This window comes from Notothenia rossii (assembly GCF_949606895.1).
Source record: "Notothenia rossii genome assembly, chromosome: 11".
NCBI lineage: Eukaryota > Metazoa > Chordata > Actinopteri > Perciformes > Nototheniidae > Notothenia > Notothenia rossii.
In genome coordinates this window covers 38,981,290-38,994,976 of record NC_136910.1, presented here as the reverse complement: position 1 = coordinate 38,994,976, position 13,687 = coordinate 38,981,290, and the positions used below count along the sequence as shown (strand labels likewise).

General features: G+C 39.8%; 1 protein-coding gene across 1 annotated transcript; it reads right to left on the bottom strand.

Annotated features, from left to right (window-relative positions):
* Positions 1-456: 456 nt before the first annotated feature.
* Positions 457-12,413, bottom strand: tbca (tubulin cofactor a). The gene is made up of 4 exons (XM_079657262.1): positions 12,254-12,413; positions 6,363-6,468; positions 3,116-3,202; positions 457-1,364 (listed from the first exon to the last, which is right to left on the bottom strand). Exons 1-4 carry the CDS (start codon positions 12,304-12,306, stop codon positions 1,284-1,286), a joined length of 327 nt encoding a protein of 108 aa, XP_079513388.1. The 5' UTR covers positions 12,307-12,413; the 3' UTR covers positions 457-1,283.
* Between the last annotated feature and the right edge of the window lie 1,274 nt (positions 12,414-13,687).

The following is a 13,687-nucleotide window of genomic DNA, read 5'->3' as shown; positions in this document are numbered from 1 at the left end:
TTCTCCCCCAGCAGCCCGCGGTGCTCCGGTCACACACACCCAGATGCAGCGCCCCGCCGCCGCATCTCATGCCTCAATTAGCACCGCTGCCCTCTGCAAGGACTCGATTAGGGCCGTGATTTATCCGAAAGAAATATAATTATACCTCCAAATAAAATAATCAGCATTGAAGAGCGATTTCCTTAACGAGATGGAGCGGGGTAGATGTCACGCGGTAGCAGCGCCTCATTAGGGCGGTAATGAGACTTTGGGGTGATCCCGATAATTATCGAAATCTGTAAAATAAGGATCAAGTCAAATGTAACCTTAATTTGTCTGCCAATTGAGTTCATTTATTAGTATGACTATTTAGGAAGGACTCTCTCAGCCCTAATACAAGGTGTCGTTATTTTAAGGCCATGGATAACAGATGTAACTGCAGACAGGCTGCTTTGTCATTCAGAGCAGGAACCAACATTTGTCTTTTCACTGAAGTGCTTCTCTTTATTGTATAGGCATCAAGACACAATCAATTCACCGCTCTTAACAGGATAATACACTGTGCAATTTCATCGATCAATTCTCAATCCATCAGTTTATTAATCGATTAGTAGGTTGAAAGAAAATTACATTCCCAACAATTTTCACAATCAATAAAAAAAGGCCAAACATTCACTGATTGGTTTCTCAGATATGATCATTTCCAGCTGGTCAGTTTATCATTGTAAGTCCTCTGTGTTTTGCAAAGAGGTATTTTTCACTTTTTCCTGACCACTTTCAAGCCAAAAAGGATTAATTAGCAGGATGAAAGATAATAGCTACTTGCAGCTTTGATTAGTATTCAGGGATGCATCATCATCAGAGGTTAGATCTTATGCAGGTTCTGCGGGTTTAAACAACTCACATACATATAAAAGGAATGCAAAATATATCTGTAAAGTATTCAGGTTAACTTCATAAAACGTGATCAGCAAATTGACTACTGCTTTTTACAATAGTCACCGTCGTAAACTGCTTCAAATCAATCCAGTGAAATAACAAACATATGTGAGTATTCAACGATGTGTCCAGATAGTGAATCATGACGTTAAGGAAAACCCTCTGCTTGTGTGGCGTTAGAAATGTTATATCGTGTTCACGTGGGATCAAATGTGGTGGCACGTTAACAGTAGAAATAATTACATCAAGAACAGAGACCCTGAATGGATTTAGCTCTCCTCCACGCTTTCCAAACAGGGCCTGACGAAAGGAATGAACATTTAAAGCAAGTGAATCTCACAGTGAGCACAGAAACACATCAGAAATCATCCTTCAAGCTCCACTGAGTCCAACATGTTTCGGGCCTCTTTGTACTCCTCTGATTCGCACAAATCCTCTTCTGCTTCCTGGAAAGACACAAACACACACACACACACTTTGGTTTTAATGTCCTTTTAGAACAATACAGCCATCTCCTAAACATTACAGCTACTCTCAAACCTTTGTCTGTCTTTATGAAAACACATTTGAAACAAAGTGTCTAGATGTCACGTTGTGGCCGTCATGAAACTTGCAAGATGTCACATTTCCTTCTTTTCATCAAACCAGGATCTATATGTAGCAACTAAGGGTTAGACAGAGGGAGGTATAGTCTCCCTGTCCTTTAATCGAGTGTGTGTGAGTTCCTGTGTTGGTCAGCCAAGTGACAGTGCTGCTAATGAACTGTGATGAGCGTGTGCATATGTGCACGTGTGTCTTAAAGGTAGGTGAAGAGGACATGTTGCTAATTCTGGGTTAGCTCCCTCTCTCGTGTGAGGAGCTCAGTCAGCAGCTGCCTGTTGCTCTGCATTAATTGAGATGACCCCGACACATGCATGCTTATGTTTGCTTCTCACCAAATCAACTAAACCCTGCAGGGAGTAGACAGTGTGGTTGAAAGGGTAAACCAAAGTAGCATTTAATTGGTGTAACATGGGATAATTGACTATATTCTAAAGATTACTTTAAATAAAGCATTTTTACAGAAGTAGTTTCTATTTGATTGAACTTTCAAATACCTTCGGTTGAGATGTACGTTACCACCAGTAGCTACTTTTGTTGCATGATATATTGTCCAAGAAGAAATTGCGGAAATTTAATTTCAAGACGATTAATGGCACTGATAAAAGGATGATATAATAGCAATAAATCAAATGAACTGTGGCTTTATTAACTCAAATGTAGCATGTATGTGCAAAGACCATATGCATAAGTAATTGTCAGTAATATCATGCTGTTTATTCTGGCATCTTGTTGGTACGATTTCTATGCAAACACAACAGGAAATATCTAGGTTTAGAGCAGTGTGTAAATGATACCAAATATCTTTGTGATTGGGGTAATTACTTATTTGAACAGATTGCTTTGAAAAGTGTTGAAGCATTGGAATTCAAACCTCTTGCAGTAATTAGTTTATAGTTTTTCCACCAATTGAACTGCTTTTGAACCAATTGGGGGCATTGAACAACTTTTTCTGTGGTTTCATATGTAGTACTGCAGGTATTTGTAGATAATCTGTGAAGATTAGAACAATATAGTCAGACTTATTTTGAGCTACTTTAACTCAGTTTGACTTTTACAGGCTATGAAAAATGACATTACGTATCCAACACCAAACAGCAGTCAGAAAAGGTTAATGACGACATCAGAAACTTTAACATTACTCTTTCTTTGCATTGGTGTCTAATAATGAAATTGATTGCCATGTTAGCAATCACAAATGTTCAATCTAATAGCGTCTGTCAGCTTGTTCTTAGTTATTATACCACCTACTGACCAACATATTCGTTTATTTGTGTTTACTTTCCTGCTGTTCATTATTTTGTCACGTTTAATAACACATTTCTCCTACTTTAGATCAGCTATCTGAAGTTACTCTCAGATATAGAATCGGAACAAAAAATGATTATAAGGTACACTGCTTGAGGGAGGATTTCATTCAGTGTGAAACACAAGCTGAGGCTTAATAATAAATAGTAACTCACAAATACAATTTCACCATGTAGTTTCAACAAGGTTACAAATTAGTTCCAGTAACAGCAACAGAATAAATAGATTGAGAGTTTCATCAATATTGTTTTGTCCTGTTGTGAAATGGAAAACGTTTTTAAACACTTACTATTAACTGCTGCAGATCTGAGTGTGCTACGGTCAGGCGCCGGCGGCAGTCTGGGACCATCATCCTGGCCTCCTGCAACACCTCCACCTGAAACGCAGAGACACTCATCACCATCTTTATTCATGGATTACCCCCTCCACTGCTCCGGTTATCATTCCTCACATCATGGAACAAGTATTTTCCAAGTAAAAGGACATTTATTCAAACAGCCAGAAACAGGCATATTCACTCCCTTGTTCCCGACCGTCCCCTGCAGGGCCCACTCTGCCGCGGTGAACATCTCCAAACAAGGCAGCGGTATGAAATATGTTATTGAGTTATCGATCGGGCAGGGAGTTGGGCAGCGGGTGAGAGCACCTCGATCTGACTGCACACCTGGATAAATGAAGAAACACTGGGCCTAGGAGCTGTGATCAGGCGTAAAGAGGTATTACTACGCCTGGAGGGAAACTGTGTTACAGGCTGGGGAACTTTCACAGCCGCTGATAATGTGGAATTCCCCCGGCTGGCACCCTAAAGAGCAGTGAAGAGTTGGCTAACGCTGTCAGACACACTCACTCATGACAGATGCTTCCTCACCTAGCCCACTGTTGAGCTGCAGAGTCAAAACATGGAGGCAACTACACACATGTACATTACACGGCTTTGCACACCAACAGGCAGGCAGATGAACTCATACACAGACTATGCTGAGAGACGGCAGACAACTAGTCGAGCTGTTTGCCGTCTACATGTGACAAGGTGAGCCAGACAAAGCAGAGGAATGCAGAAACAGAGAAAAGTCACGGTGCCCTCCTGCTGCAGTGGAATGATCCCATCAGCGCTGGATGAAGATGACACTTACAGCGTATTGATTCTATTAAAATCAAAACCTCTAATCCATCCTGCCTCAGACCTCTCATCTCCAACCATAATCCATCTGGCCTCCCAATCTCCCCGTTTAACACCGGCCAAGCCCGCTGCTCAGCCCCAGCCACCGCGCTATGAATGAACAAACAAAACAAAAACACACACAGAATTTTAATGTTACCAGTAAACATGATCAGGAGCGCTGCCTGCTCTGCAGTTCCTCCTGCCTGGAACATGAAGTGACTAGGACACTGTGGAGCTTTGATTGTGAACCGTGTCCGCATATGTTGGTATTGCATTGATCCAGTGTTTTATGGGTTATTTATTGACAAGTAGGGCTGCAAGATATAACATTTCTGCCTAGTGATTGCGATGTGTGCATGCAAAAGTCACATTGCGAAGGGTGCAATGTCAGGTCAGGATATCCTCAAACAAGTCATTCCGGCAACTTTTTTGCTGAAAACTCACCCATGAAAATGTTCATGGGTATTTTACAAAAGAAGCCACTGAAGTTGTCGGCCAAAACAGGATGATGTTGACCAAAAACAAAACACCTTTGCGAGATCGCGCAATACTTTTGCGAGATCTCGCAAAACCCCTATGCGAGATTTCGCAATACTTTTGCAAGCTCTCGCAAAACCCCGTTGCAGTTTGTAGACGGTCCCTAAGCACTCCTCTCTCCTCAAGCTGCAGATTGGGACCAATTCTTGAAGTTTAGCTCGGATGACGGCGCGTATCGAACTGTTCTGATAAAAACGACTGTAGCTCGTTGTCTAACTGCTATGATTGTAAAGTCATGTTGTTTGTATTTTTACAACGTTATGTTCTTGAGTTATTGATCCGCGAAATTCGAATCTGTTAATACCTCAGCTTAGAGTATGCATTGCGACGTGCATGTCCCCTTGCTCTGAGTGTTCTCTTGAGGTGTCTTTCACTTGTGTGAAACCCGTGCCTATTGCCAAGCACTGATGTTATATCTTTATATTTAAGGCCAAGCTCAAAGTAAAATCGATGAACCGCTCCATTGTTATGGTTTCTGTGTTGCCGAATCTTGCAATACATTTTTTTCCCTTCTTCATGTCTCCTAGGGGGCTCCGTACTTTTTGGAGATATGCCTAAAGTGTTGTGTAAAAGCAAAACAAAAGATCTTGGCTTCAGAGACACCCCCCTACGCTGAGCATTTTCATAAACAGTGTGAGGAACACTGCCTATTCAAAAGAAAAGTCGGACCGCCTTTAGCTTTGAGTACAGCACGCAGTTGCCGTGGCATCATTTCGATAAGCTGCAGCAAAGTCACAAAATGTATTTCTGTCCAGAGTTGCATTAATTTCTGCAAAGATCTTGTATTTCTGATGAGTCGCAACGCAGGGCAAAGTCTTCTCCAGGACATCCCAAAGATTCTCAATGGGGCCGAGGTCTGGACTCTGTGGGGGCCAATCCATGTGTGGGGGCCAATCCATGTGTGGAAGGATGTCTCCTGCTCCCTGAACCCCTCATTCACAATGTGAGCGCCTTGAATCCTGGCACTGTCATCTTGGAATATGTCCGTGCCATCAGGGAAGAAACACTCCATTGATGGAAAGACCTGTTCATTCAGTACATTCAGGTAATCAGCTGACCTCATTCTTTGGGAACATAACGTTGCTGAACCTTGATGCAGGCAAATCATTTGACCCTTCTGAAAGTGATTAACATCCTCTCCAAGACCACAGGATATGTCTTCCGACATGGTCGTTTAAGAAATGAGAAGCTAAGCACCACATCAGCTAGGGTTAAATAACCTGTTGCCAGCTGAAACACATTAATCAGTTGGTAACTTTGTTTTTGGACGGGCAGTTTATCTACGCCAATATAATCCTTAAATGTCCATCAAACAGTTGTTGATATGTTTCTGTCTGCACCAAAGTGATAAACAGATTAACCAACAGAGACATAGCAATCCCTGATGCCATGATGCTAGCATGGCTTTAAATACTTTAGAAAAATAATTAAGAAGAGTGAAGTGTAAAAAGTCTTAGAAAAAGATACAGTGTGTGTTTAGGATGACAGCGACTTGTGCTGCATACACATTTTCAAACCCTATCCAATGCACAGGGAAATGAATGAGAGAAGGGTAGGGACACTGAATTACCAGCACGTGTCAGTAATTATCAAAACTCCTCTAAAGTAACATGATATAATTACATATGCATCAGGCAAATTACAAAATCACTTATGATTCTCCTCTCAAACCTAATCCTTCATTACCACAGTGGACTGACCTCATTACATGAATGAGGGGCAACTCAGATCAGAAATCTCTAACTATGGGAGAGCAAAACCTCTCCACTTACTCACTATAGAGATAGACTGCTGATGGTAAATGTTTTAAATTAAGACACATATGGTCCAAACATACCTGTTTCCTGAGGACATATTCACACCCTCCCTCTGTTTTCATGCGCTCCACCTTCTCCTCCTGCTGCTTCATCTCCTTTTCGTAGGAAATCTCCTCCTTCGCCAGCCTGCAGACACCGAGGGCAGGAAGAGAGGAGAAGACAGCTCACAGTTAGAGTCAGTGACAGAGTGTTGTTTCATCAGAGAGGAAACATAAATGCACAGACTCCCAGACAGATAATATAGGCCGAAGCATGAAGAAGGCGTGTTGGGATGGTCATCTGTCTCAGACGAGGCCATCTATCTTCATTCTGTCCCACGGATCTCTGACTGAGGGGACAGTGAGATCATCTCCCGCAGGACGGGAAGACACACACCTCAATAACACCATCCCTCCTGCTCTCTGATACACATGGTACGGTGGTGGAGAGCAGCCGTACAGTAGGCTTTGAAATGAAACCTTACATTTTCAAATAAAGAAACTTGGAATAGGTTGCACAGAAAATCCACAGGAAAATAATGGCTGACTATTTTGATAATTGATTGGTAGTTATACAGGTTTTTCATAAAAATGAAGGAAAAATATGTTTGTAGCCTCAAATGTGGATATTTCCAACGTCTTAACTGTGTCTCTTCTTATTTCAGTGTGAATTAGACTTGCAGTAATCCTACTCTAAAGTTGACCATAGAAAAAATCTTGAAACTGAATTAAAATGTTAATTTGTTAGGGAGCAACTAATCAATTATTCAGCCTGATGACATGTTATATCCAAATATCATTAGATCATATGAATGGGTTATTTAGTTAACTTAACTAACTGTCTCTGCTTATGTCAGCCTGAATCTGACTTGCGGATCCTTTAAAGTTGACCATTGAGAAAATGTTGAATTATATGGTTCATTTTCTGGGGATCAACCAATCAGTTGTTCAGTCTAATCTGATCTATAATCTAATGAATATTTTTATATCTGCATGTCATTGATTCCTATAACAAAAATGAGCATGATGAAGTACAATAGGACAATTCTGAATTATTATTACACGGACAACTCTGTGCTTTGCTAATTTCACATTCATTCAGAGCGTCAGAGAAATGTAAATTTACATAGTCCCTTGTATGCTGTTCAATTCCATTATTTTATTTCCATTCATAATCTAATTCCATTTTCTCTCTTCCACAATATTCAAAGTGAGACTCTGCAGTGACACGGTAGACATTAAAACAATTTCAATACTGATAACATTGACTTTTCTTTATAATCACTACTTTAAAAGCACTTTGAATTGCCTTGTGTTGAAAGGTGCTGTATAAATAAACTCGTCTTGCCTTAAACCAAACTGAATTGTGATTGTATCTGTAAATTATCAGGTATTTTCAAGTCTTAAGAAATATCAAGCATCAACTTGTATATATTGTATCCCAACATTGTTTCCCGTACTGAATAAACATGCAGCAGCCACATAAATAAAAATACTTTTGGTGTTCTTGGAAACTTTCTGATGTCTTGTAGCTCACACTTTGTCCTTTTCTGACTTCTTGTATCTACTTCTATTGCCTCCACAACACAGACACAGACACCCACACACTACTAGTCCTTTTTAGAGATGAATTGATCATCAATTTAGTCCCTAATTTGGAGCAAGTCAGGTGGTAAATGGGCCTCTTTTCCTTAATTGTTGGTGAAAATTGGCTTGAGTACATTGATACATTTAGATTATTTATCAATTACGGGCCAAATGGAACTAAATCTATTAAACAGATTCCGGCACTGATTGGCATAATGGAGTTTGAAAATTTCACTATTGATAATGATTCCCAGCTAATAGTCTTTTTCCGGCTGCGTATGCTTGTCGGGAATGACAACACAAATTTAATTTTTCATAAAATCAGCTGCGTGTGTGTAAGTGAGTGATCCTTCATTAATCAGTTACATTACTGGAGACCCTTCCCTCCGTGTTGCACCGCTCCTTGCTTAGCCAAGGAAGCCAACAGCACTCCGTCATATTTTACATCAATTACCACTCATTCTAATACGGTTCCATCAAGAAGCTTTTAAACAGGCACCATATGCAATCGCAGCCTCCTGCCTTCCCCTCTCATGCTAGATGCAGAGTGAGTGATGTCCCCTGTTTAAACCTATGGTTTAGACTCAAAGGAGGAGGCAACGCGAGGGGAAAGATGGAGGAAGGAAGGCTGGAATAATTTGAATAAAACTGAAGGACAGTCTAATAACAAAATGTCCATTCCTCCCCTTCCAGTCCTGATGTTAATTTCTTATTTCTCCTAGACTTGGAGCGCTGTGTGAATGAGGGTCGTGGCTGGTTTTAAATAGACCTGCCACCTCAGGCTTAATGGAAAAGGCAGCTCTGTGGAAAATAGAAAAAAAGGGAATTAGAGCCAGCCGACACACACATTCGGCCGCCTCCTCTAGCACTGTATTTTTGAGCCACGATGTAGTCTGTGCTGGGACCGGAATGACAAAGGCAAATTACTGTTGTCATTTTATTAAGGGTATCCGCCTCGCTAGGGCAGAAAAGGCACTGACTGGAATGTGCAGGAGCCACTGGAAATAGGCCTGGCTAAAAGAGCAGGCAGGTTTCCTCTAAACTCCAATATATATAAAAAGAGAGGAGGGAGGGTACAAGGGGAGAGGAGAAGGGAAGGAGAGACAGAGGAGAAAGACACAGAAAGCAATGAGTCTGTGCGTTTTAACCAAACTGCTTGATTAAGGGAACATGTCAAGATTTTGGAGAGGGTGTAAGATGTCATATTTAGAGAGTCAAACAGTATTTTCAATGAAGAACTCTTTTCCACTATGGGAAATCCAGCCAGCATCATCAGCGCCTCAGTGAGCCTGTTAGTCATCTGACCCTCATCAAAACACAATCAATAGCACATTACACTATCACCACTGACAGGAGGGAATTAGAGATGTGATGGACGAGAGACACTCCCAGTCCATCACACAGACTACCACACCGACGCATTATCCCACCACACCTCATTATATCTATTCCATAGTCCAGCATGGTAAATCTGGACACATTGCACACACTCAGCTCAGAATGGATGCCAACTCTATTAATAGGCTTAGGCTGTCTTAAACTGGACGATGGGTTTTAGAAGTCTTACATTGCAAAGCTTATGTTTTGTCCCGGATGTCATGTACAAAACAAAACAGATGCATTATGCTACAGATTTGAAATTACAATTCATTATTATTTTCTGCCGAAACAGGCCATTATGTCAGAGATACAAAATTAAGACAGCTAATCCTAAGGCTACATCCATCATCTGCTAGAGCATGATGCAAACAGGGAAGAAGAGAGTGAATGGAGAAAGAGTGAGAGATAAACAGGTTCAAATAGTGAACACAAGGCTTAGGCAATGCAAGTATTCTGGTCGTAGTGTTTGACTCGTGGCAAATCTTTTGATATAGAGAATAATATATCAATATCAATGTTCATTGAACTATTGTGATAAAATAATGGTCATTTATATCAACTAAGAGTGCCATGAATACACCGATTTCAATATCTCAAAAGTGAATATTTGCAGTCTTTCTAGTCTGCTGCATTACCACCTCCACTAACAAACTCCTAGAGAAACCCCATCTACAAGTACCTTTGCCATCTTTTACAATTGCTTTTTTTTTTATTACACCAGTTTATCAAATAAAGAAATTCAGACTTGTATAACAGTGGCATTGGCAGTATTGTTGAGTAAAATAAATGATCAGCATACTCATCCTTGTTTGCATTTCCTTTTGAATCTACATCAGGATATTGAGAGAAATATGTAAGATCACATTACTTTATTTTGTTAAGATCATTATGCCAAGAGGATCAAACTATACTGGTATCTTGACATTGAGAAAATAGTGTTCACATCTCAGCGACTAAGTCTACAAACTGGGTTAATTATTTTCACAGTGAACTTTCAAGTTGGAGAAGTTGTCAGGGTCTTCGTGAAGAGTTCTCAACGCCTGTCTTAATCTGAACATGCAGCTAAAAGCCAGGACTGGAGATACATTGAGCATCACAGGCGGACAGAGTGCTCCTATAGGACAAGAGAGATGAGAGATTTTTTTAAAAGGAACATGCTTTTATTGCAAACTCCACATTTCCTGTTTCTGCCTTTTACAGTAAAGACCTTGTAACAGGGACACATGGCATGCTTTTATTGAGAAGAAGGCACAGTCACCTATAAAGTGTAAAGAATTTGGTCTTGTGCTAAATGTGCATACTTTTTTTTTAACCACTACTTTTCAATGGATTAGTTTCATTTATCAAATCACTTTCCATCTCTCACTACACAAATAATAGTTCAAGCTTGCTATATGTATAAGTAGAGTCTACTGTAGATGCCAGGTAAGCATATTCTGAAGAAAAGGGACTGTACATAGTTTAAGGTGTGTTTGTGATGCCCCTGTGGGTTCATCTGGAGAGGGTGTGGCTGTGCTGCATCCAGCCGCCTTGATTGCAGTAACTCAGGTGCCCTGCAGCTATTCAAAGCCTCTCTGCTCTTCTCTTTATTCCCTCTGCTTTTCCCTACAGGCGCCCGGTTTTGTTGAGTATATGGCGCTGTTGTTACTTTAGTTGCTTTTCTTTGTGCACCTCAACACCCTCACACATACATGTCCATGCAACCCTCACCCTGCATTTACACTACTGATACCACTGACGTCCACACCTAATGCTTTACTTATTGTTGCACTTAATTAATTTGAATTGTTTGGTTGAATAAACATCTTTTACTAACCGTTGATATTGTGTGTCTCCTCTTTGTTGTGGCCTTTTGAGCCAGGTCATAACAGTGTTTCTTGAAATAAATCAATAATTTCCCATGCTTCCTGGAGATGTTTTAAATCCAAATGTCACTCAATGGCATCGCAGAGCATCTGGACAAGAATCAATAAATAGAAACAAGGTAAACAACTAAAGTGTCGTTAAAGGCAGTTAAGTTGTAGCCGTCTTTTGATTTATGGCAATTTAAAAAATGTGTAATTAATCTTGCAATACATGTTGATACAGTATGTTAACAAAGCTGATAGTTTGATCAAGGAATATGAGTAACAAGTTAACCACCCAGTTTAAGACTAATAGTGTGGAAAGTAAAATCCCATCAAACCTCATTAACTTAGAAATTATTATGATGTGCATAGTCACAGTAAACGTGTAGGCCCAATATAAATGTGATGTCCCAAGTCCATCCTAACAGTAGCAGTAAAGGTGAAGTGTCCTCTGACTGTGCAGGTATTTACCACATCTCCGAAAAGCTGAGAATGGGTTGAGAAAAGTGTTCGAGATTATAGAGATAAAAAATAAAACGGCTAAAAATGCTTGGTTTAAAACAGCAGTTTCATCTTATGTTAGCCAATGTACGCAGTTGTTTGTGGGAACAATTGTTGCTAGCTTTGTTCCAATATATATCCATTTATGCGAATAAAACATCATAATACAAACGTTTAGGTCCTTGGTTTTGAGAGACATCCACCATTAGCATAAATGAAGTTTGAGAAACAAAGCTGCAGCGTCACCTCACTGACGAGCGAAATACAAGACATGTTTTTAGTATGTGAAAGCTAACAGCTAACAACATTGGACCAACGTTAGCTACCACTGCAAGTCACACCCAACACATCATTATGTATAGTAACCTACACAGTAGGCTTGTATTATGCACTAGACGGGTAAGGGGGAGTGTACCGCAATAACACAAAATAACGGTGTACCGACCATAGGCCGCGCCGAAGCACCGTAATAAAGTTAGAACCTAACAAACAAATCGTCTTGCAATCGTCTAGGCTAAGCTAGTTAGCTCCTTGCATTTAGCTAAACGTGGCTATTCTATGCAGTTGGCTTGAATGAGAAAGTTATTCTGATATGTTATATATGAAAGCAAATCTTACCTCTTAACGATGCCAGTTTTAATCTTGATTTGCCTTATTCTTGGGTCTGCCATGGCTGTAGATATTTCTCAGTTGTAACGTTTGAAACGTGCTGTGAACGGTGTGCCGGTTGGAAGTCAGGGATGAGAAGCTGCGCACAGATAAATCTATAGAGGCGGATGATTATCGAGTGAATGGATCATAATAACAGATACAGGAAAGTAAACACTTAAGGAATGAGCTTTGGTTAAGCTACATTAATGCACTACAGTTAAATAAAAAAACTGATGATAAAACAAGTAAACAATGAATATAATAAATGTACTGACATAAAACAGCTAAAGTAGAACTCAATTTAAGATAAGATAAGATATTTTGGAAATGTTTGTGTTACAGCAGCATAAAAAGACATGGCATTGTACAATAAAAATTTAAGACAAGAAATAAACAAGAAAGTAGAAAATATACATGTTGAATATTAACAAGAGAGCACTGGCCACAACAGACTGGAAGAAGATCAGCATCTTTTTTTAGGAAAAAATACAATTGGAGTATAATGACCACTCATAACTATTCATGCACAATTTCATTATAGTCTTTTATATATTGTTTTTTTTAAACCTTCATTCAGTCAGGAGAGTCTGATAATGTCCTTTTGAATCTCTTTTTCAAGGGAAACCTATAGCCAAGACAAACAGCAGTTTAAAACCCACAAAAAAAGAATACAAAATAGAAAAATCAACAGTTAGTGCTAGTCGAGGGCCGGACTGGTTCAATGTTTATTGCAGAACTTATTGAAATGAACTTATTGCACATATTAAACCTGGAACTAACAAAGCTTACATTTTTGCCTATAAAAACAACATGAAACATTAAATAATCAGTTGCATTCATTTCTTATGGCTCTATCTGCAGCTTTTCCAGAGTTATTTCTTATGATTACATTTTTCCACAGGCCAACAACAGCTTCAAAAAAACAATTTCCCTCAAAGAAAAAACTAAACATGCCCTGTTGTTGTGAGAGAAAAAGTGCAGAAGGAAACATCCATGTAAACTCAGTGTGCTGCTCTGTGATGCTAGTTCAAGCCAGACACTTGGCATCTTATCTTGGGTGCAAGTTCATCAATGTTTGGGGTCAGGCTCTGAGCTGAGGAAACCCTCAGGATTGAGTGAAGGTGTGCGTGCAATATACCGGCGGGCCAGATCTAATAGTAATTAGAAATTATCCTGCGGGCCGAAATTAAATCCACCAAGGGCCTGATTTGGCCCCCGGGCCTTGAGTTTGACACGTGTGATATAGAGGGTTTATAATTAGGTTATTACTTAGGTTGTAAACACTTTATTAATCATTAAGAACTATTTATAAACCAGTTCGAACAGTTTTCATACATCAACACAGGCTCACTATTTGGCAAAATGACGAAGCTTATATTGGCTACTTAGCTTACTTTGTCT

What these genes read in the sequence shown, in the direction of transcription:
- tbca (XM_079657262.1), bottom strand. Translation starts at nt 12,306, where the DNA reads ATGGCAGACCCAAGAATAAGGCAAATCAAGATTAAAACTGGCATCGTT. An exon ending in AAAACTGGCATCGTTAAGAG is followed by an intron (nt 6,469 to 12,253) that starts GTAAGATTTGCT and finishes CGGTGTCTGCAG; the next exon opens with GCTGGCGAAGGAGGAGATTT. An exon ending in AATATGTCCTCAGGAAACAG is followed by an intron (nt 3,203 to 6,362) that starts GTATGTTTGGAC and finishes TCTGCGTTTCAG; the next exon opens with GTGGAGGTGTTGCAGGAGGC.